This window comes from Candoia aspera, chromosome 7 (assembly GCF_035149785.1).
Source record: "Candoia aspera isolate rCanAsp1 chromosome 7, rCanAsp1.hap2, whole genome shotgun sequence".
Classification (NCBI taxonomy): Eukaryota; Metazoa; Chordata; class Lepidosauria; order Squamata; family Boidae; genus Candoia; species Candoia aspera.
In genome coordinates, this window is record NC_086159.1 from 79,019,284 (window position 1) to 79,044,555 (window position 25,272).

The 25,272-nt window shown below is 37.9% G+C and overlaps 1 protein-coding gene across 2 annotated transcripts in view; it reads right to left on the minus strand.

Moving 5' to 3' along the window:
- Positions 1-5,583: 5,583 nt before the first annotated feature.
- ARFGAP3 (ADP ribosylation factor GTPase activating protein 3) overlaps positions 5,584-25,272 on the minus strand; it is a 48,428-nt gene continuing 28,739 nt past the window's right edge. For both annotated transcript variants that reach the window (XM_063308253.1, XM_063308252.1), the window contains 9 exons: positions 23,365-23,411; positions 22,081-22,211; positions 20,034-20,159; positions 18,535-18,657; positions 14,152-14,292; positions 10,924-11,047; positions 10,273-10,363; positions 7,258-7,379; positions 5,584-6,596 (listed from right to left, as the gene is read on the minus strand). In XM_063308253.1, the coding sequence (XP_063164323.1) occupies positions 6,579-6,596; positions 7,258-7,379; positions 10,273-10,363; positions 10,924-11,047; positions 14,152-14,292; positions 18,535-18,657; positions 20,034-20,159; positions 22,081-22,211; positions 23,365-23,411 (923 nt within the window). In that variant the 3' untranslated portion in view covers positions 5,584-6,578. The remainder of the gene's footprint in view (positions 6,597-7,257; positions 7,380-10,272; positions 10,364-10,923; positions 11,048-14,151; positions 14,293-18,534; positions 18,658-20,033; positions 20,160-22,080; positions 22,212-23,364; positions 23,412-25,272) is intronic.

Sequence of the window (25,272 nt, forward strand, 5' to 3'; positions counted from 1 at the left end):
GAGTGGGAATCTTCTATTCTGGGAGCTGAAGTCTGCCTTTGCATTAATAGGTATAAATATTGCTAACGAGTCCTCTCTTCAAAGTTGCTCAAAACAGCACGAGTATCCTAGACTGCATTTACACCAAAATTGTGAACTCTCATGGGAGTGATAAAACAATGCTGGAGTTAACTTTTCCTCTCCTTTGTACTTCTTCTACGCCCTCCATTTTGGGCAACGTTGCCAAATAGCAATTTTCCTCAATTGTTCCCTGCATCTCTCTTAAGACATGGAAAGGATCACGAAAAGACATGGTTCTCCTGCTTCTCCTTTCCTGTTAGAACATGTATAACCATCTGCTTTTCAAATACGTTCCTTCACTGATCGGGAACCTTGAGTTCTAAATATGGAAGTGTACATTTGCGGTAATAGGCCTCCTAGGAATTGGTAACATGAGTCCTGTCTATGAGGTCGCTCAAAACTAGATGAGTCTCCCACACTGCATGTAGACCTAAATTCTGAACTCTCATGGGATTGCTCAAATAAGGCGGTACTTATCTTTTCCCTTCCTTCCACTTTTCATACGCACTCCAGTTTGGGCAACGTGGCAAAACAGCGATTTTCTCTTAAGACACAGAGAGGTTCATGGAAAGATATACTTTTCCTGATGCTCCTCTCCAGCTGGAACACGAATCACTCGCTGCTTTTCAAATATGGCCTTAGACTGAACAGGAATCCTGAGTACTAAAAGTTGATTTCTGCATTTGCTATATTAAGCCTCATAGGACTTGCTAACATGAGTCCTCTCTACGAAGTTGCTCAAAACTAGAAGAGTGTCCTAGACTGCAGTTAGACTGAAATTCTGAACGGTCATGGGAGTGTTAAAACAATGCTGGAGTTAATTTTCCACTTCTTTGTAGGTTTGCTATGCCCTCCATTTTGTGTAAGGTGGCCAAATAGTGATTTCCCTCATTTGTTCTTTGGATTTCACTTAAGACACAGAGAGGTTCATGAAAACACAGTTTTCTTCATTCCCCCCTCCAGGTGCTTTTGAAATATGGACTCGGACTGAGTGGGAATCTTCTATTCTGGGAGCTGAAGTCCGCCTTTGCTTTAATAGGTATAAATATTGCTAACGAGTCCTCTCTTCGAAGTTGCTCAAAACAGCACGAGTATCCTAGACTGCATTTACACCAAAATTGTGAACTCTCATGGGAGTGATAAAACAATGCTGGAGTTAACTTTTCCTCTCCTTTGTACTTCTTCTACGCCCTCCATTTTGGGCAACGTTGCCAAATAGCAATTTTCCTCAATTGTTCCCTGCATCTCTCTTAAGACATGGAAAGGATCACGAAAAGACACGGTTCTCCTGCTTCTCCTTTCCAGTTAGAACTTGTATAACCATCTGCTTTTCAAATACGTTCCTTCACTGATCGGGAACCTTGAGTTCTAAATATGGAAGTGTACATTCGCGGTAATAGGCCTCCTAGGAATTGGTAACATGAGTCCTGTCTATGAGGTCGCTCAAAACTAGACGAGTCTCCCACACTGCATGTAGACCTAAATTCTGAACTCTCATGGGATTGCTCTCCTTCTTCATTCTCCTCTCCAGGTGCTTTTCAAATATGGACTCAGACTGAGTGGGAATCTCGTATTCTGGGAGCTGAAGTCTGCCTTTGCTATAATAGGTATAAATATTGCTAACGAGTCCTCTCTACGAAGTTGCTCAAAACTGCACGAGTATCCTAGACTGCATTTACACCAAAATTGTGAACTCCCATGGGAGTGATAAAACAATGCTGGAGTTAACTTTTCTTCTCCTTTGTACTTCTTCTACGCCCTCCATTTTGGGCAACGTTGCCAAATAGCAATTTTCCTCAATTGTTCCCTGCATCTCTCTTAAGACATGGAAAGGATCACGAAAAGACATGGTTCTCCTGATTCTCCTTTCCAATTAGAACTTGTATAACCATCTGCTTTTCAAATACGTTCCTTCACTGATCGGGAACCTTGAGTTCTAAATATGGAAGTGTACATTCGCGGTAATAGGCCTCCTAGGAATTGGTAACACGAGTCCTGTCTATGAGGTCGCTCAAAACTAGATGAGTCTCCCACACTGCATGTAGACCTAAATTTTGAACTCTCATGGGATTGCTCAAATAAGGCGGTTCTTATCTTTTCCCTTCCTTCCACTTTTGATACGCACTCCAGTTTGGGCAACGTGGCAAAACAGCGATTTTCTCTTAAGACACAGAGAGGTTCACTAACATGAGTCCTCTCTACGAAGTTGCTCAAAACTAGAAGAGTGTCCTAGACTGCAGTTAGACTGAAATTCTGAACGGTCATGGGAGTAATAAAGCGAGGTTTACCAAGGTTTGTTCTTGTGATCTCTCTTAAAGCAAAGAGGACGAGCTGGTATGGTATGTTCCACGTCTTCTGCATAGAACATCCTTCTCTTTGCTGGAGAAGTGAAGATAAAGATGCCTTTGAGGTGAACTTGACTCTGGGTGACTACACGGGCACCATGTATTTCAAACTCCATTAAGAACATCTTATTGGCTCAAAATCAGTCGATCTCCTATAGGACTTCTCTTTTTAGTGCAGGACATCTCCCAATCCAAATGGCACAGAACTAGCCAGCAAGCTGCTACATTTGGTTAGGTCTCCTGATTTATTTTTAATCGAGAAACTAGATAAAACAAAGACTAGAAGACATGGAGAAGAAACAGACAATATGTTTGTTTTGCAACTGTCTTAGAGACCAAATAATTTGCTGTTTTTGGTTATAGATAGTATACTGTACACCATACTTAAGCTGTGCACTCTCAAAAATGTTCCCTAAAAGAGGTATTTGTATTTTATCTTATTCTCAGGTGCTTGAATTCCATGGTGCATGAATTCCCCAGTGAAAGAAGTGTTTGAAAGCAAATTCTCCTTCCTCTGATTGAATAAAAACAGAGGTGGGGGGGGGGGGATGCAGGAGAATTTGCAGGGAGGGATGCCACTAGTTTGACCTGTTGAGATAAAACGCAGAATCATTTAAGAGGTGATGTTACTATGTGGACCACGTCTGGTGGAAGTGCAAGTCAACAAATGAAATCATGTGACATCTTTATGCTGTTATTTTTCTGTGCAAGACTAACACTGTGGAAGTAGATAGAAAGGAGTGAGACCAATCTTCATATGACCAGGTTCTGATGAGCAGTCATGAGGGGAAAAAATGGCACATTTCAGTTGAGTAACAGGAAGACAACCAAGCTGTTACCTTCTAAAAAAAAAAAAAAAGGCAGATGCGCAATTGCATTTCACAAATGCATTGTGGAAGGATGAATTAAGAGTTTGGTGTGGCTGTTTGTGTTTTATTGAAGGCACTAATACCACTGGGTGTGAAAAAATATTGCATTCTTTTTAATGGAACAAATGTGATTAAGTCATAGTAGATCAGTCTGTGCCACTACCAGGCTTCCCAGTAAGAGACCCTTCAAAAGGGAGCAGGCCCAGACCCCGTGGGAAGTGGCTTTGGAAGCCTGAAGGGGTAAATGTGTGCCTTAGCATTGGCATTGCCACTACCCCTCCAAACTATGCAACAAATCTCAATTTGGGGCCCACTCCAGCTTCCCCCTATGGCAATAGTGGAGAAACTGCTGGTGTCACAAGGAAATAAATGTTCAGAAGTGAAGAGGCGCGTATCCCAATGGCCGCAACAGGACAGCGAAGGGGCAGTTGGAAGAAAAGCCCTCCCAGCTGTGTCACTGCTGACACAGAGCCGTTCTCCATTCCATGGTGGATCAGGAAGTGGATCGATGCTGCCAAAGGAGGAATGAGCAGCAGGCAGGAAGACTGATTGCCTGGGTGTATCCTCTGTGTGTCGATTGTTTGAGGTCAAAGTGACCATGGGCTGGATTAAGACTGCTTCAGAGGGATCAGGAATCAGATATCCAGCCATTCAGTGCCAAGATTCCAAAAGAAGTTACCCTTATTTGTTGTGCTTTATTTTCAGTACAGCCTTTACTCTCAAAATATCAAGAATATCAACGTAACCTGAAAAGAATGGGTACACATCACTTGTATGTTTAATGGGTACATATCACTTGTGTGTTGTATGTGTAAATTTTTATTTAATAAAATAATTCCAGTTTATTTAGTTCATGGTTCTTTCACTGTATGCAGAATTCAAGAATACACCTAAGTCTATTGATAGTTGTCCTGAAATCAGCATTCCATCACCTAAGTTTCTCTCTCTATAGTAGCCTTATATTGTCAACAGATTTGCTAAAGGTTATATAAAATATCTACCAAAATTGACTTGTGTAAGTTTGAAAACACTGGCCTCTCATTTTTCATTAGACATTTTTGTATCAGACAGTAAGTAATTAAGCTTTATCAACATTTCAGAAGACACAAAACCTGTTGATCAGTAGTACTGATTTAAATAATCTACTGTCGATCAGTAGATTATTTTATCTGACAAGATTGGGACTGATTTGAAAGTGGATTTACAAATGACAGGCTACAAGAATGATACGGGAAAAGATGCTACAAAGAAACTGGCTGATGTTTTAAAAATGAAAATGCCTATACAAATAACAAACCAAGAGAGGGACCTGGATAATTTTCCTATATTGGATTTACAAAAGAGGTTTGTTAAAGCTTTGAAGAATTTTGTGAGAAGGGACAAAGAAAAAATAAAAAGAACTCAAGTTCTAGGACATTATTTGAATGGACTAACAATCAAGATTGTTAAGAGTAAAAGGAAGGAATATGAAGTTGGTTTATTTGATCAAAGTTAAAATAGATATGTTGTTAAGGATTGTTTATAGATAAGATATGGGACAAGAGAAGAAGACATAATTCCTTGTATTTTAGGTGAAAGGTGATAAGCAACTAAAATCATTTATATTTGTGATGAAGGGGGAAGTCATTTCTTTATATATTTTTCTTTTTCTTTACTATATTTTTATCTTTTATTTCTTTCCCATTTTTCTATTTTTTTCTTTTCTGCACCTTCTATTTTTTTTTAGTTTGTATTACTTTTTATCTTTGCAACTGTAATTTTTAATAAAATTACTATTAAAAAACAAGAGATGAGCTGAAGACCTGGGGGCATAAACAGTTTGCCACTGCCCTTTTCTAGGATGTTTTATCATCTTCCAGTCTATTTCCTGTTGATCTCCCATCCAAATATTAATCAGGTTCAATCTTGCAGCCATATTTGGAACAATATGAAGTATGTTCCAAATAGGAAATATGCTAAGCAATCTTTCATATTTCTTCTACAGATCTGATAATCATGAATTTAAGTCAAATCCATGAAAATCCATGTAATACCAAATTCAAGAATTCATCAAAATCCAAGTTATAACTTGTAAAATCACAATTTATTCTGATTTTATTATACTGAAATGGCTGCTGTTCAAGGAAAAAAGAGAATTTCTGGCTTCATATCAAACATTTTAAATTTATTGTTTTAAATAACTGGGGTTCCAGGCTGTCTAAAACACAGCCACATCTGGCACACACTTTTATGCACAGATGCAGTGCTAGAACTCTTTTTATTTAAACATTCTATCAGTCTATGTGGTTAGACTCAGAGAGCATCTCTCCTTCAGTTTATATATACATACAAATGATTTATTCTTCATTTTAGTTACCATATTGATTGCCAAAAAGCACTTGAAGAATCAAATTAAATGCGATGAATAAATATGTCAAGCCTATGCTCTTTTAAATACAGAACACATGAGTCTCATTTTCATGAAACCAAGCTTACACAAAAAACGAATGCAACAAAACCTATTTTAATTTTCTATTGCACATACCGACTTTCAGTTACCTCTCATATACAGATCTATTACTGTTTACTATCGAGATACCTAAACACAATCCAACACAAAATTATACACTTTTAACTTTGTGCTGAAGTTTATGTTGGATTCTGTCCCTTTTCTAGAAATCTCCCCCTGCCCCACCCCATCATCTCTCACATAAGAACACCCACATTTCATAGGCATCTGCATTTCTTAATCCTTCTTACTCTTAAATAGGTGTGTGCGTGTGTTCCATCAATTACCTGAATCTCCATAGAGTGAAATGTCTTGGTAGGGTTAATGCCCCCCCGTACCAAAATATACTACTTTCTATAACAGAAAAGGCACAAAATTAATTGCCACTCTCGTGTTCAGAGAGATAAAGAAAAGTAATTTATGAGCAGGCCACAGTCATTGTAATTTAAAATGATCATTCATCCCTCAAGTTTATAAAAAGGAGTTAATTCTTAGTCTAATACTATTCTGTGAGAGAATGGCATTCCTTATTTCTTCTTCGTGTTCTATTTTAGAATCAGACTCAGGGTAACCAATTACTTGTAGCACAATAAGGCAGCAAAAAAAAAAAGTTAACAGAATAAGAACAGAAGTAGTAAATGAGTATCACTAGGAACCAAAAAAGACTCCCATTACAAACATAAAAGTACCAAACAAATTAGGATAAAATATTTTACACCCTAAAGGCGACTGTTAGATCTGCAGTATGATCACTGGTAGACACAGAGATGTTTTTAAAAAACTCTTCTAGATATCCAGTCAGCTGAACAGAAATGGTTAAGAACCATAGCGGTCCTAGGGAAAGATGGAAAGAAATGAACAGGTTATATTTCTTATAAGCAAAAATACATATTTACATACATAGCTTTCATTTTAACTCTGCCACAAACTGAAATCTATACTGAATGTTATTTTGGAGCCATGTTAAGTTCATGAGTAGCTAAACTACGTTCTTAATAATTCAGAGTTTACAGAACAATTCCTCCATCATTGGAAGATTAAGGTATACTTCTGTTCCTGAAAACTCTGCATATATAACTGCTGCTTGGTTAGCTGTGTTCATGGGTAACTTAATAAAGCAGCCTGAAAAAGTATTAAGGTCCTCCCTTCATTCTTTTCTTCATATATTTCACAAGAGATGCTGACTGCCCTAACAAAAAAGCGCTTCCCTTTTTCAGCTGTAAAACAATTCCTCTGTGGCCATGAAATACTGCATATATTCCCCCTGGCAGATTCACCAATCTTAATTCAAATGTGGAACTCGACTGTATGCCTCTGCAGGTGCAAAAGACCTTCCCTTTCCTGTCAAAATGACATTTCAGCCAATTTATAAACCCACCCAAAGGGATCCACCCTTCCTACAAGATCACAGGACTAAGCTGTGAGGAAGGCAGCACATGGGACAATTTCATTTTGGAAAGATTCCAATTTGGAATTTGGAATTCAGTTTACTAACCTGAATAGAAGTCATGACTCCATTTGCCAGGACAGAAAGCTTTCCAGCAACAGACTTCACTCCCTGTTTAAACTGAGTCATATCAGGAGCAGCAGGCAAGACGTTTGAAATATTGTAACTGCCTAGAGAGTGAGAGAGAGAGAGAGAGGGGGGAAAAAGGTTTTAGCATGTAGTTCCATAAAACCATTTGGAGTGAATAAACACAACATGATAAATTAAATAAACAAAGCTGATTCATATCCAAAAGACTTGATCTTTGAACAAATGGCCAGCTTCTACATTTTTGTTCTGTAATCCTTCTACACAATAAATGCAGTCTTCCTGTACAAACAATTGAAGACAAGATGAAACCAGAGAAATAAAGGACGTTACCAGCTTGTAATAATTCTCACAAGCTGAAAATGCAGAACACAAAACTGGGAGCAGGAGTGGCCCACCCCCTACATCGCTCCCGGGAGGGGCTCCACTATGGACTCCTCCAAGAGCTGTGCTTAGAGAGCTGCACTCTCTCTGTTAGAAAACCTCTTCAGCTGGGCTTTGAATGGTTAAAGGTTTCATTACTTGTGTTACAATTAATTTGTGTTTTATTTTTTATACCGTGCATATTTATGTTTTAAATTGAAAGTCACCTTGAACATTCTTTTCAAATGGAAAGACTACTTGGAGAACTATGTAGTTTTCTTTGCAAAAATGTGGGCATGACATTGCTTTCTTCTGAGATACGGTGACATTTTTGACTCCTCAGTATAGCTTCCAGGTAGTCCTCGGGTTATGACCTCTCATTCAGCAACTGTTCAGAATTATGATGGTGCTGAACAAGGAGAACTTAAGACTGGTCCTTGGAGTTCTGGCTGTTGCAGCACCCCTGCAGTCATATGATCGTGATCCAGGCACTCAGATGCCCGGCTTGTGATTACGATGCTGCAGTGAGCCACGGTCACATGATTGCAATTTCTGATGTTCCCTGCCAGCTTCCCACAAGCGAAGTCAATGAGAAGCTGGCAGGAAATCATCTGCCCGCAACCCCAGCGCCTGCCTGCGGCAACCCCCTTTCTGCACACTCTGTACCCCCAGCACCTACTTGCAGCACCCCTGCACCCCCCGCAGCATTCGTGCACGAATCCCTGCTCTCTAGTGCCTGTCCATGCACCCCTACGGCACCCACCTGTGCGCCTCAGCACCTGCCTGTGGCACCCACACACTCTCTTCCTGCTTCATGATCCACATGGTCCTGGGGTGAGAGCAACTGGGCCTGCCAGGATTGCCATTGCTAAGTGATGCAGTCATGTGACATCGCACTTCATGACCACATCACTCGGAGATGGTAATTCCGGTCCCAATTGCCTTTGTAATCCAAGGACTACCTCTACAGCCCTGAAATGTCTGGGTGGTTTCCCCATTCAAGACCTAACCAGAAAGTCCCTGCCTCCCAGCCAGTAGAAGTATATTAATCAAGTAAATAAATAATAAAATAAAGAGGGAGGCTATTTCATTGGAAATGAACCTTCAGAGGTTAGTTACTCTAAACTTAATGAATATATTACATTGCATAATGCAACCTTTCACAACCTTTTTATTTTGGAGGAACCTCTGAAAAGTCTCAGGGAACCACTGCATAAACACAACCCACATTTTACCATGTTTACAACATGGTAAACAGCAAAGTAGCAGGCTGGCAGCCTCAGTCACAGTGTGTAGAAATTCTCACCACTCTAAACACCAGCACTGTGTAGCATGTGAAGTTAAAAAACTTTTTTGTTGCTTGTTTCAATCATGATCTCTCATGGAAACCCAGTTAGAAAGGCTGGTATAATGGAATCTGACATTTAAACATTCCTCCCCTTGGTATTTGAGCCACTGTATGACCAATCCATCAGAAATGTTCATGATTTCATACCTCTAAGCGCTGAACGTCTTTCAGACATGTGTACGCAAGAGCAGCAACTTACAACTGGTATTTGAAAAACAGGATTTTTTCCCCCATATGTTTACCTGAGTTTAGTTCTACTTCAAAGGAGATGTGCTATGTTTAAAATGTTCCTCCTGTATTTAGGCTTAACGCTCAAACTGCTAAGAGAATATTCAATGACCTCTCCCTTCCTGGATGTGCTCCTAAATTTGTCAATCACATTAAAGTATTTATAGCAGAAAAAAGGCGGAACAAACCATTTCTATCTTGCAGAAAAGCAGTATACAAATAATTTTAAATTATTAAAATTATTACTACAAATAAAAATAATTATATTATTAAAAGTGAATTATTACTAATATTTTAATAAGGTAAACTCTTATAGTACTTAAAAGTTAGTGGTATCTTCTGGCATAAACATTCAAATAAAAAACAGTAACTATGTCTGTACATGCACACATATAATACATAAAATAAGTCTAGATATGAAAAGACAGTTTACATCCACTGTGTTCAGAATCCTACTTTCTGAGCAGATGAGGCAATAAACTGATTCCTTTGTCCCAAAGCAGTTTTCAGCAAGTTATGTTGCAAGCTTTCTACATTCACAGCCTATCAAGGTAAAAAATTAGACTTCAAAACATTAATAACATGGTCTAAGAAACTGAAAATTGTCATTTCTTCACATACTCAGTATCTCCCATTTATTTAGATTATAGATTTTGACATTCATTGGATTTATATCCTGCATTTTATGCAGGTGGGTGGTATACCCTGCAGTCCTTCCCATTTTTTCCTACAACCAGAACCTTGTGAGGTAGGTTGTGCTGATGACATGTATGACATCGCTAATTTATATTCTTTTAAGAAACTGGAATAATTAGCTGTGGCAATGGTGGAATGACATGGCCAATTGCCCTGTGCGCTACTTGTGTGTGGAGACAAAAGTCTTGAAACATATTAAGACTCCTAAATAGATTTATCCAGAAATGCACTGTACTTAATTTATTTTCCAAAGTCTTAAGTAGTACATTATAGTTAAAAAGCTTAGCAGGTTGCTTTATAAAACTGGTAATATCTGACACTCAGCTTTTTTCCTTCCATACCTGATGGCTGTTTCTTTTGATCTTCAAACAAGTCAGCTGAACTTATGGCAGCACTTCCCGAAAGCCTTTCTAACCGAACTCTAGCTTCATACTATAAAGAGTGAAGGAGATTTCAGTCATAAGGAATGTGCCCATCTTTCCCACCTAGTGATTTCCAAGTGGCAATGAAAGAACGTGTGCATTCTTTAAAGTACATACGCAACTTTAACAATATAGTCCCATTATAATATCTGCAATATTAATCCATACATACACTGCAAAGCTCACATCACCTCAAAATGTAATTGGAATCCTACTTGTCTAAGTAGACTTTTTTTGGTCTTGTATCTAATGAAACAACACTTATATAGACTGTACTGAAATGTTTACAGCACTGAACTTTTTCCCAGAGTAAATGAATCCTTCCAAATACACTTTATATTCCATATTCATACTCAAATCATTTTTCCCCTGGATCCTTCCTCTTGATTTTGCTTATTGATTTCCCCATTGAAAAATGTAGATAGTAATTGGAGAAGATATAAAGCATACTATGCTTCTATAATTCCACTGGGTTCCACATCTTTCTTTATTCAGCTAATTGTATTGTGGTGGGATAATATTCTGAAACCATAACCAGTGAATAATTTCAAAATATTTGATTTTACTTACTTCAGCATGGTCTTGCTTTCCAAAATACATATCTGATGAAATAGCTTTTGCACTGCCAAATTTCTTTTGTGCCTCATCTGTGCTTGCAAAAATTTCATGCTCTGGTTTCCTACGGGACGACGGTCTGAAAAATGTTTTCACATGGTTATATCTCAGGGCTTCCAGTTCAACAAGAATTCTTTCTACAAATACCCTTAATATACTGCTTTAGTAAGTGATAGATTTATACATAATAACAATACTGCCTTAATAAGTGATAGATTTATACATAATAACAACTACTTGTTATCTAACTTTTATATTACCAATGACTATACACAACAATTATAATTCTCAAAATTCTATTCTTAGATTGTCACTTCTGGGGGAGACATGGCCAACTGAGCATGGCTCTGCAAGGAAAGAGGAGCCAGGACCCAATTGGCTCCTCGGAAACTTCTCTCCGGATCAAGGAGAGATCTAGGATTGCCCTCAAGTTTGCTTTGCACAGCAGCTCCACGCCCCATGGAGAGATCCACTGCCAGATCTCCAGCTGGTTTTAGAGCTCTGGAAGCCGCGGGAAAAGCATCCTGCCTATGCTGTGGATCAGCACCTCTCAAAGGCACTGGGCTTGTCAACTTCCTTTCTTAAATACTCCAGGAAATTGCCTATTATTGAGTTCGATTTTAAGAACCTCCGGAAGGGCAAGTAACGTTACACTGAGATTTTCCTTCTATCCCTGATGAAAGAATTGCTATGTAAGTTTTAAGATTAACAAGACAAACTTTTACTTTTGGGTAACAGCAAAAGGAGAACTAAAATGTGGACTTTGGAAAGCTAAGGGGCCAGATAAGTATATTTTCTGCGGGATGTTTTTCAAAATATATATGAAGATTTTGAAATTAACCGTAAGAAATCCTCTAGTGGGAATGTTTTGGTGATTGGAAATAAACATATGATAAGAAGAGACTTTGAAGGTCGGCTAGAGGGAACTAGACAGAGCTGAAGATTACAACAATGGAGCACTGGACTATATAATTCAAAGCTGTCCGGGAACAGTGTACCCAGGAGTAACTTTTAAGATTGTCTGGGGAAGAGTTTTTATTGAATAAAACAGAGCTCTAGGCTGATTTGAGTGTGGATTTGAAGAGAGATTTAACGATATCAGGTTACAAGACTGATACTGGACAGGATGCTAACTTGGATTTGCAAACTGAAGTTGATTTGAATGTGGATTTGGAGCCAAAAAAAATCTTGGATTACAAAAGTGATATAGAAAAAGATGTTGTTGATTTGAAAATGGAGTTAAAAATGCTAGAGTCCAAGCATGAGTTGGAAAAAAATGCTAAATTGGACTTGCAAAAGATATCAGCCGATATCTTAATAATCAAAAAGAACATACAAATAATAAATCAAAGACTGAGTTGGAAAGTCTCTGTATTTTGGATTTACAAAAGAACTATCTTAAATCAATGAAGTTTTTGAGAGGAGATAAAGAGAAACTACTGAAGTTGTTTCTGAAAACAGATAAAGAGAAAGTGGTAAGAAATCAGTCGGTGGGTCCTTCCCTGATAGGATCAAAGAACAAGCTTTTTAAAAAGTAAACAGAAGATTTATAAAGTGAACTTATTCAACCAGGGTCTGGTTGAAGAATTTCACTTTATAAGTATGTATGTATGTTTGGTTTATGGTAATCATTAATGGGGCTTTGCTTTGACCAGGATTGAATGATGAGGTCCTAAGGATTTGGGAGAGATTTCTTCTGTTTTACTTTTTGGAGTAAGGGATAAGTTGGTTTATACAAATGGATTTCTTTGATTAAGCTTAAAATATGTATATTATCATCTCTGGTAGTTCTTAATAGACTTCTGCTGATTAAGATTGAAAGATGAGTTTTTATAATTTGATTATTGTTAAGGAATGAGATATGGGAAGAAGAGTCCTTTTTTTTTGCTTTTTTATTGAATTACTAGAGAAGGTGTTAAGTTACGGTGATTGTCTATACTTGTCTGGACAGAGGGGGTAGTCATCTTTTATATATATGTCTTTTTTTCTTTTTCTCTCTTTTGTCTATCTCTTTTTACTTCTTTTTCTTTATTTTTTATATTTCTTGTAGTTTGTATTATGTTTTATCTTTGTATTTTAAAATTGTAATAAAATTAATTTTAAAAATTCTATTTTCAGATTCCTTCTTAATATGGAATCATTTATGACCATTACTGAAAACTGCTTGGAAATCTTTTAAAAAGCATATAAACAGAAAACAAGCACAGAAATTATTTTCAGAAGAATAGGTTTGCTGTATTTGTTATTTACTACTTTAATCCAAAGGAATTTGGAGCTTTATATTCCCTTTATATTCCCTCCTTTTTGACCACAACTCTCACAACCATGTGAGCAATCTGGTAAAACTGAAAGCAAGGCATCATTGCCTATACAATTGAATTCTACTTATAAAACCTACACTCTGGATTGTGCACACATTTCACTGGACACTTCCTTATTAGAATGCTTTTCAGAGCTTTGACATTCCCAACTGCTTTGCCAATGAATTTTCTCATATACTCAAGCAATTTTGCAGAAGCAACCAGAGGGCAAAAGAGTTTTTAAACTCTTAACTCCAAATCCTTCACCCACCCTATGCAGAGAGGTTATTAGTATAATATTCAGAGTATTAATAGGTCGATTTCTTTGCATGTGTAATTTTTTTTCATTCCAATACTGGAATTTGATCAGGCACTCCTCGCTTAACAACCACTCGTTTAGCAACTGTCCAGAGTTATGACAGCACTGAAAAACCGACTTGCAATCGTTCCTTGCACTTATGACCATCACCGCGTTCCCCCAAGGTCATGTGATTGCAATTTGGGCACTTGGCAACTGTTGTACATTTGCGACGGTTGCAGCATCCCGTGGTCACATGATTGCCATTTTCAACCTTCTCAGACGCTTCTGATAAGCAAAATCAAGACGGAACCATGTGATTCGCTTAACGACCATGTGGTTCACTTAACTATCATGTGATTTGTTTAATGACTGCCACAAAAATGGTTATAAAATCGGATCCAGATTCTTACTTTAGCAACCTAAATTCTGGTCCAAATTGTGGTTGTTAAGCAAGGACTACCTGTACAAGTTTAGTCTATTTTGCAGGGATGATTTAATAGTAGCAGGTCAGCAAGCAAAGTAATTGACTTCACTTTGGTGACATTATATGGTTTGGTATTTTGTACAGAAAGTTTTCTTTACCTCTCTGAATGGCTTGCAGGCTTGGAAGACAGAATCATATCCACATCTCTGCTGCTGCTGCTCTCTTTCTTCCAGAATGAATCAGAATTGTCATCCCATTTAGAAAAAGCACTACTTCTCAAGTCAGAGGAATCAAAATACCTAACGATCAGTGAAAATATTTCATTGATATTTGAAAGCTATGAGAGTAAACGGCGTCAGCCTTGGATCCATTTCTTTCCAACAGCAACGTAATTGGGAAGCACAGCAGGCTCATTTTCCCATGACTGAACTGTGCTTTTAATTAGCACCCAAAGACTTGCTTGGACAAGCTGGTCTCTTCCTCCTTGCTCACCTCAATTAGCTAATTATTTACTGCCTCTGCCTTAACTAGCTGCCCGATACCTGCTAGACACTTGACGATGTAGCTCATCCTCATTCCATAGGTAACGTTCCCTGTGAAACCACTTCCTGACTTATTTTCCCCAAAGCAACCTAAGCAGCCCTAGAAGGGAAAGGCAGGGAGAGAGGCTGAAGGGCTACGAAACTGGCCCAACAGTGGCAGTCCCTTGATGCCATGTATGCTTAAAATTTGATCTAATTTATATTTTGCTCACATTTTAATAAAAATAAACTTAATACAAAAGGAGGCATACTTTCGTTTTCTGCACCTTTTCTACTCCACAGTGTTACTTGGTAGGAATGGATGACCCACATGCCATTCCCAGCATCCTTTCTGCAACCCCAAGAAGGCATGTTCAAAATGTTTCATCCTTTGGGGAGGCATTTTTGTGGAAAACCAAATGGGTGACTTAAGCTTTTCATGCTTTAACAAAAAAAGTAGGCCAATTTTTCTGCTGGGGGAGCATTTAAAAAACCCAGTGGACATCTTAAACCTTGCAGAATTTAAAACAACCATTTTGCCCTTTAGAATTCACCCAATGGCGTGAAAAAAAATTGCCATGACCTACTCCAATGATACTGATTTCTGGGAAATGACCCATCCCTCAGGTTCTCCAATCCTATGCAAGGGAAAACGAATCTCTTCTAATGAAGGTGGAAAGCAGAGAGCGCCAGGATCATTTCAGTGATACTATGCTCAGCTGCCAAGTAACAGATCAGCAAGGTCTCAAATACTCCCTAAGTATTTCTAGGACAGATAGGTAAAGGTAAACATGTCCTTGAGTCAAGCTTAATCCTTGGTGCTTTTGTGCTGTTTTCTTCTAGAAGTGTTCTCAGTCTAGCCTAAAGCCCTCAGATTTCTTGGTGGTCTCCCATCCCAGCACTTAAACAGGTTTGACACTTTTTAATATCAGAGCCCAGATATCATTAGTCTGTTGCTGCTACTTGCTGAAACTCTGTGCCAGTAGGAAAATAAAATCTCTCTTTATCAAGATCTATCTTAAAATTCCCTAGAAACAGGGTAATAAAAAATTGTTTGATTGGGACTGTGTACAGTTAAAGAGGGCATATAATAAGGAGTGAAGGAAAAGCAAAAATTTCCCTTCTGAGGATCAAACTCATTTTCTAAGATCCTGAAAGTTTCAATACAAGGCTCTTCAATAAAAGAATCTTGGCGGAAATTAATCCAATCAGTCAGGATGAAATATATATCCCTTTTTTGGCATATCACTAGAGAATTGTGAAAATCGCTCCCCCTCCACTTAATCAAGTACCAATACATGCATGGGAGGAATACTTCAGAGGGTTGTACATGGACCCTGTGTGCGATATGAAAGAGAGTCAGATCAATCTGGACAAAATCCCTCACTGGCCTCCAGTTACAGCACAAGAGGTATCCCGGCTGATTGAATCACTTAAGGTTAACAAGGCACCAGTGCTCATTGTGTCTTGCCCGAAATAATTAAAAGGAACTCTAGTTGGTGGGCACCTCTACTAGCATCTCACTTCATATATATATAGATCAGACTGGTTGCATGCCAAAGGACTGGGGAATGGCAATTATTGTACCAATTTATTAAAAGGATAACAAAAATGACCCATGTAATTATAAGCCCATTAGTTTATTGAGTGTAGTTAGCAAGTTATATGCTAAGCATTTAAGCAATTACAAGACTGGATTTTGTCAGAGGGCATAATTAGAGATGAACAGGCTGGATTTAGAGAGGGAAAATCAACAATTGATCACATTTTGGTGCTTCATCACCTTGTATTAATATATATATATATATATATATATATATATATATATATATATATATATATATATAAAAAGACATTTTCCCTCTTTGTGGCCTTTCTTGATTTTAAACAGGCCTTTGATTCAATAGCCAGAAGTGTTCTTTGGGAAAAATTAAAAAATACAAATATTGACAGACACCTCCTCTATCTTATACAGAAATTATATTTTAACTCCACTTTAAGAGTAAGGGGTAATCCCCTAGGGACCTTATCTGGCTTAGTAAGTGTGCAGAAAGGAGTATGTCAGGGATGTATTCTTGCCCGCTCACTTTTTAATCTATACATCAACTCCTTGATTGATCTTCTTCATAATTTGGATTCCCATCCTCCCAATCTAGCACAATGTAAAGTACCGATACTTCTTTACGCTGATGATGCCGTTATTATCTCACAGACCCCTATCGGATTGAAAAGAGCAGCAACACTAAACTATGGCAGAGAAATAAAAAATCCTGGTCTTTGCTAAAAGAGCTATTCAATATTCTTGAAGAGTAGAAGGGCATAATTTAGAACAAGTTAATGCATTTAAATACCTTGGAGTGATTTTCCACTCAAAAGCTACTGTACTTGGAACACTCATTTGAATTATGTGGTACAATCAGCCCGTAGGTCCTCAAATGCTATCAAACACTTTTTTTTACATAGGCAGAGGACTATTAGTCCCTGCAGCCTTAAAACTTTTTGAGGCCAAAACATTGACACAAATTCTCTATGGAGCACAAACAGGAATTTTTTTGAAGAAAGAGTCATAAGAAACTGTACAAACAAAATTCCTCCGATCAATTTTAGCTGCACCTAGAGGAACATCAAATGCCCAGTTGAGACTAGAAAAAGGAATGCCTCAAATTCAGGTTAGGGCCTGGAAGATGATGTTAACTTTTTGGTTGAAAATTCAATTCTTTCCAGTTGGTTTGACCCGTCTAGTCCTGATTGATAACTTTTCCTCTCCCTGGAAATAGGCGACAGAGCATAAGCTGGCTTTATATGGGCTTTCCTCAAGTTTTTCAGCTATGATCAAGCCAAGCAATTGGTTATTGTTAGAATAAGAGAGATGGAATTGCAGTTAGAAGTTAATAGGATACCTCTTCACAGTAGAAATCAGGTAAGATGGGATACATGGGAACCAGCAAGTTATCTGAAAGACCGAACCTTTCCCAAGATTAGAATAGCACTTTTAAGAGCTAGATTTAGTATCCTTCCATTAGCACTTCTGCAAGGCAGGTATAATAAAACCCCCTTAGCAGAGAGAATTTGTACATGTGGTAATAAAACATTGAAAACATGTCTCATGTTTTATTATGCTGTAAATATTACAGGGATATCAGATCAATATACATTCACCCAGGGAGACCAGACAGTTTTTATGAGAACCATCTTCTTCAGGACTCAAAACCAGCCATCACATGTGCAGTAGCTAAATTTTGTGCTGCCACAATGATAATAAGGCAAAACCAGTTAAAGAAGTAGGGGTTTTTGCTTACTTCTCTATTTTATCAATATTTTGTTTAGCTATCTTTTAATAAATTTTTGAGGATATACAGTATTTTACAATATAGTATTACAATATAGTATTAATATATTGGACATATTGTTTAGTTAAATAAATATGTCATTATTGTAATAGGGATCTATAGATTATAGATTATATTATAATTGTTTTAATTTACATATAATTGTAAGGGACGCGGTGGCGCTGCGGGTTAAACCGCTGAGCTGCTGAGCTTGCCGATCGGAAGGTCGGCGGTTCGAATCCGCGTGACGGGGTGAGCTCCCGTTGCTAGTCCCCAGCTCCTGCCAACCTAGCAGTTCGAAAACATGCAAATGTGAGTAGATTAATAGGTACTGCTTCGGCGGGCAGGTAACGGCGTTCCGTGTAGTCATGCTGGCCACATGACCACGGAAGTGTCTACGGACAAACGCCGGCTCTTCAGCTTTGAAACGGAGATGAGCACCGCCCCCTAGAGTTGGACACGACTGGACTTAATGTCAAGGGAAACCTTTACCTATATATAATTGTACTCATTTGACTTATTTCAATTTTATTTGCTATTTTTATTAATGTCATGTTGCTGGACTGTATAAACATTATTACTTACTATCTTAAAATAAGATCATGGCCCCATTATTTTCTAAATAATCAGAATGGCACATGTATGCTAAAAAACTATTTTTCAAGAATTTAAAATTAAAATAAATGATTACCTTGAATTGGGGCAAGAAAAATACAAGTCATCTTCATCATTATACTTTTTTCTCGGTTTTGCACTTGTAGGTATTTCTTGTTCTATGATCTGCATATCTGAACTTACTGAATGGGAAATACCACTGGGAAAAAAATGTTTGAAATGTTAGCTTCTAAAGGGAAAAAACAAAATCAGACTGAAGTCAAAGTAATTGCAGCCAACACAGTCCAGAACAACAAAGGAAACTTTGTAGCACAAATCTTATTTCAGGCCTTCTAAGGGTAGGCAACCTACAGCATCACATCCTATTCTTGTAGCCTTTTTGGTGACCTGCAGAGCTCCCACTGTGGTTGCTGACGTATGAAAAATAGTGTAAACCCAAAAATCCAAGTTAAAAAACAAAGAATGTTTAAAAAATACCTAACAAAAACAACCTACTGCCCACATGTGTGATGTGCCCCTCCCATTTTTTGACCCTTCAATATATTGAGGCCTTTAATCACTAAAGGTTGCCAAGAGGTCCTGTCTTAAGCTGTGACACCAAACTTAAAGCATCCTTAAATAGTACTTTTAAAAGCCTTTCCCAAGAGCCTGTCGCTTGGGGCGCTGTTTCAAACTCTGATGCCTGGCAAGAAGTCCAGAGAGAAGGTGCAGCCCTTGACTCACCCTGAAGAAGGCCTTTAGAGGCAAAGGGGCTGGCCTTGGGGCAGGGGATCTGGTTCTTGTGCCCCCCCTCAGCTACAGAAGCCCTGTGGGGGACTCTGGGTCAGCCCCTCCCTCTCAGCCCAAGAGCCAGAGTGGTCCAAGGGTGCAGGTGCTAAACCAGGAGTGAGGAGACCCATTTTCTAGACCCTCTTCAGTTATGGAAGCTCCCTGGGGAACTTTGGCCCAATCACCAGTGCAGAGTCGTACTGAAGATGCTGGACTAAGGGGAAGAGGACCCAGGACCAAGTTTCCTGGGCTGGTCACTCTCTCTGCTCACCTGCCTCACAGGGTTACTGTGGGGGAAAAGAGGAAAAGACTCTTGAATGAAAGGCATCTACTAAGTTACATTAAATTAAAACATCTTATTGGAACAATTGAGCCATATGGCTAGCTTCCCTGGATTCAAAACTTATTATGCAGCAACTCTGAATATTTATTTATTTTTCAAATTTTGCCACCACCCATCTCCCCCCAGAAGAGGGAGTTATTATGTTATTATGCTGGAATATACATAATAAATCATGTGAATGCTAGACATCAAACAGCTTGTGACAGGATGTAGCCAAAAATTTCCTTCTCTTCTATGAGCTCTGCATACTACCTTGCTTGCAATCAATCACAAGGAAAAGATTCCACACACACAATATTTAATACCTTGATACGTTAAACAAGTAATCCGGGGTGGGATAGAGGGAGTCATCTCGAGATGCCAGGACTATAAACTCTATTAGCCAGTAGCACAGCATCTTGGTAAGTGAAAAAATATCAAGACATGTACAATATTAAGGTGAATTCTCTAATTCAAATTCATACCTTCTATTACTACTGAATCCCATGCCAAGTCTTTCTACCTCTGCTTTCTTTTTACCGGACACATTTAATTTTTCATCCTTCATTTGAATTTCAAGATCTTTGTAGGCCAGTCGTAAAGATGATACCCTAAAAAGAAAACCCCAAGACAACTGATATATCTTGGATGAATGCCAGAAAATCTTCCTCATAATATAAATGAAGTAATGTTTTTCAGTACATAAACCAGAAGTATATGAATTAACTGAGTAAAATTCTTTTCCCTATATTGTTAAAATCAGAGAGTTCTACCTTTACGGGAGGATCCAAATTTAATCAAACTTTGTATTGGATACTGAATATTATTTTGCTTCTAAAGGATTAAAGGTAAGGGAATATTCCTCTTACAGAATAATGTTTCTCTGGTTCTCCACACCCCTGCAAAACAGATTACAGGGGCTCTGCAGAACAGCGTTTGAACAGGATACCAGTCTGGGGGAGAGCTAGTGTGCAAGATGGGCAAGACTTGCCCTGGGGCAAGATGGGATGTCTCCCACTCCCACACACTGCTTATGGTTCTGTCCTACCTTTTCCAGCAGGATTGTGAAGAGGAGGATGGAAACATTTGTTTCAGATGTCAATCATTAAACTGTGCCTCCACCCAAATATGGTTAGTTGAAACAAGCTAACTTTTTATAAACTATAGTTTTCTGCTTGCTTGTTTCTGCTAATCATAGTTAAGAGGAACAGTACTTTACCCCAAAACTTGGTTAGTCTAAAATGGACCTCTTTTTCTTAACTGTTCGGGTAACAGGAATATAGAGAATAAGTGGGTTCAAGGGTCATCCAGATTAATCCTCTTAAAAAAAACAGTATTGTCACTCTCAATAAGGAAAATATAAGTGCTGCCATTTTAGAAGACACACTGGGTAAAAAAGCATCTCCAATCTGTATTTGATCAGAGGGCAAGTGCTGCAAGTTATGAACATGGAGAACTCTGTACACAAAACGTAACAGTTGGATAATGCAGTGTATGAATGCACGTATTAAGAAAGTATATATGAAGACGTTATTCTATTTGATTTTCATAAAAATTACTAGTTTTGCATTTACCACTGGTACATTTAATGAATCCTTTGTAATGATACAGAATAGAAATGAACGTTTACGAAATATAAAAATGATCTACCAGGAAAGACCACCAGATACTTCATTAAAGAGGTAACAAGTAAATGGAAACTGATGGATTACAGTTAGACAAATAGATACCAGAATAAACTGACTGTGAAGTATTGTGGTATTAATTCCTATCTTGAAGCCATGCAATATGCTGCAAAAGCTTTCAATCAGTCAATGTGCTTTGAGTTTTCAGTTAAAAAACAAAAATCACACTTACTGTTATTTCTGTCTGACAGCATTAACAAAATCAGAAATATCAGAACATAGTTCTTCAAAGAAAGGTGCAATAATTTTTTTAACCTACCTTGAGAAGAATTTTAGTCAAATTGCAACACAAGCATTTAATCAATGTGAATAAAGATGCAATGTGAAGTCATTAAGAATAGCTTGACATCCCATTTTGGTAGCTAAAATTCAGTAAATTATTGCAGACATTAAACCTTAATATTTCCATAATTGATCAAGAAATTTGTGTGCTGTTTACAGGAATATTTCCAAATGGCAGCTATGTTTATTTAAACACAATTCCTATACTGCCCGTGAAAGTAGTGGAAAGGGATATATAGAAAGATAACAGCATAAGGCTGAATTTGTTAAAATAAACAATGCGCAGTGTAGAATGTTTGCTGTATTCTCTCCTTTGCAACCTAAAACAATCCAAGCATTATACATGTATTTAACAGCCTCTTAAGTTCTAAGGTGTCAGATGCCTTTCAGCTTTTGAAAAATGACGTGATACGATTATTTAGCTGCAGGTCCTGCACCAAAGTAAAGCAGGTATCACTCCTAAAGTTCCTTGCATCAAAGGGCATTCAGACGTCTGCCTCTTCAAACACCCCATGCCATTCTGCAAAGAGAGAATCTGATGGGTGCCAAAAAGCAGCCTACTTACAGCGGTTCTTCCTTCTCCGTTGTTTTGCTGGCTTCCTTCAGTTTATCTACTGCCAATGCTTGTTTTTCCATCTCATTAAAACTCTTGCTGCTCATTTTCTGCGCCCCCAAACCACCTTTCTTAGCTCCAAGCTTTAACAAGAAAAAGATTCTATACTTAAAATAATGTGAGAGGAAAATAAAAAAGGTGTCACAATACTAGATCATGAAGTTATTTTGTGTTTTCTTTCTTTCAGAACTAAATGGACAGGAAACAGCTCTGGTCAAGGCAAGGGAAGCTGTACAAACAAGGCCTGGCTGCTGCATTCATGATGCTTCACAGCCTTATTGCTCCTGGCTTGTGATGGCCACTACTGTATTTCAACTGCTGGATGAGGCAAATCTACGGTTAGCTCATACCACAGCATGAAAGAGTGCTCTGATTCTGCTTTGAAGGCAGTTAACAACAAATATAGATTTGTTAAATTCAGATGTTATAAAGGTGAGACAAAGGCTACTATAAATTAGGATATGTGGAAAATAATCAGATGGAAATCTGTTAACTAGAAAAAAAACAACTTAGATGTGGAATTTGGTAAAGCAACATTGTGAGATGAGTACAAAAGTGCATTCTAATTGCACCTGCTTGTATGGCTCATATAAATGCTTGTACAAATCACATGAAATGCAGCTGGAGCAACCTACTTCTAAGTTACCATCTAGAAAAGCAGGCTAGGGATACATGCAATTAAGAAAATAGCTCATCAAATTACTACCCCTTGATTCCAAGTCAGTTCTACAGAAGTAATTTTGGCAAGTATATCTCTAAACAGATGTAGAACCCAATCCAGCTGGATTTGCAGCAAACCACGAGGCTAAAGTGACAACCAGTGCATGGGCTCTGCCTCATTACTTAAGTTTAACGGCTGTTTCCTGATACCTGACTGAAGTATGTAAGTTGTTGCATTCGCATCATGCCATCATCACTCACTTTTCATACTTCATCTCCCATTCTATCGTAATGGAGGCTCTGGGCAATTCAAGAGCTGTGGGTATGACTCCAACAAGGGAGGCTTGATTCTCTCCCCGCCTCACCCCCATTTCAACTGGTTAGTAACAGGATGTCACTTTTTAAGAGAGGATGATATGCATATAGACCTGGCTATCGAGACCTAATTTGATCACAGTACTTCAGAACTATACAACTCTTTATATAATAACTTTCAGCAACTATATGAAGAAGAACATGAATCTCTTGAGCAGCCCATTAAAAGAGAGACTTGAAAATAACAGGCTAAATACGTACTCCCTTTTTCACTTGATTTGGTTTCTTCTTCATCACACAACTGACTTCTGTAAGAACAATACACATCCTATGAATTATATACATCATAGCATGATTAAATTAGCATTAACTGTAATATCTGTAAAAACATAAAACACCATAATTCCCCATTTAACTTAAAGCATTAGGGAAAGTAATACAATATAGTATGGAATTTGTTTTTGACATTTAGAAATAACTGTAAGAAACATCATTAGAATCAAACCCACAAAAGAGGGGAGGGAGAGCAGTATCATAGTGACAACAATTCAGGGAATCTGTTTAGCATTTCAAGATATATCTTCATTTTCCCCCCCAAAGAACATAAAATACAATCAGCCCTGGAGAAAGGGAATGCTAGGCACCTGCTTATAAATCAATCAATGCACTTCCAAAGTTCTGTATTTCTTAAGAAAAGAATTTAACATAAAAAGGGAAATATGTTTCTCCAGAATGCCTCAATTTCCCTTGAGGAAAAGTAAAATGACATTCTAAGTTGAATAAAGTAACTGAATATTTGTATATAAGTAAATTAAGTACACTGAAGTTCTACAACAGTTTACCAACTGACACATTGAAGAAAAATAGAGCAATTTTTCAGAATTAAGAGATCTGCCTCAGCAGCCTTTCCTTCAGGAAGGTAAATCTTTAGCACCCCTACAGTTTATCTTCACAAGGCTGAGATGGCTTAATGTCATAAACTTTGGGGAGTGGGCATTGTTGTGCTTCAACAGATGGCAATGCCCGGCCAGCCCTGGCTGATTTCAGAAGCCAAGAGGTGGTGGCCAGACACCAAGAAAGCCCAGAACGATGGATGAGACTGGGAACCCCCATCTCAAACAAACACACAAAAAATTTGGAAGGAGGTCATAGCAAAATGAGTCAGTAGCCTTGCCAAGAAAACTACACAGATGCAGTCACCAGGCATTGAGCTTGATCTGGATATCTTGGCCTTTATAAATAATTCCTGTGCCATATGGCAGCGAGGGCAGGGGAAAACCTCTGTATTAATTTTTATATAACTGCAGGCCAAAATAGATACATCCTGTTTTTCAAAAGAAATTTTATTGATCATGGCCTTATGGCTAGACTAAAGGGTACATGATATATTAGTATTACCTCAAACAATGCATGTATTTAGCAAATATAAGAATGAAGTATTTTTACCAGATCTGCATTTGTGGCTGATCACTATTTTACTGCACTTGGACAGAACAAGTAGAAATGATAACAGAACAGTTGGGGATGAAAACAATCAATTGCAACTACAGAGTAACCAGCTCCTTTCATATGAGGAAGTGGGGGGAAAAGCTAAGAGAACTGAGAAAGAGAGAGGAGTGAGGCAGTTGATAAAAAGAAAAGAAGGAGGAAGGAAAAGAAAAGGAGATAATTAGTACATAGAAAAGAGAAGACCCTTGTCACCCTTGTAAAAAAACCAGGCAGTCATTCTGTAAACAATCATGGAATTCTGAACCTCTTAACAGGATCGACTTAGACCCCTTATTATTATCTGTTCCTGCAATGTTATTGCCTAATACAATTTTAATTGTTTATGAATAGTCCTTCAAACAAATGAAAGCCAGAGCATAATACTTCCCATGTCTAAAATGCAACTCTATCAGAAAACAGCTGACAAAAGAGAAGACAACCTCAGTATCAGAACTGAGGTAGTGGCAGAAAGATTTAGTATTATATGCATTTATTGCCAAAATAAACGTAGAAGAAATTATGCCATTTCTTACCAAGTAAACCCAGTTCTGTTACATGGCTCTTTTTAAAAAATGTATTCAGATGTACAAGATTTAAATATCAATGTTATCCACAACCACCTTTGCTGACACAGTAAATCTACAAATGGATCTGTCTTAAAAATCAGATTCTGTATCTAGA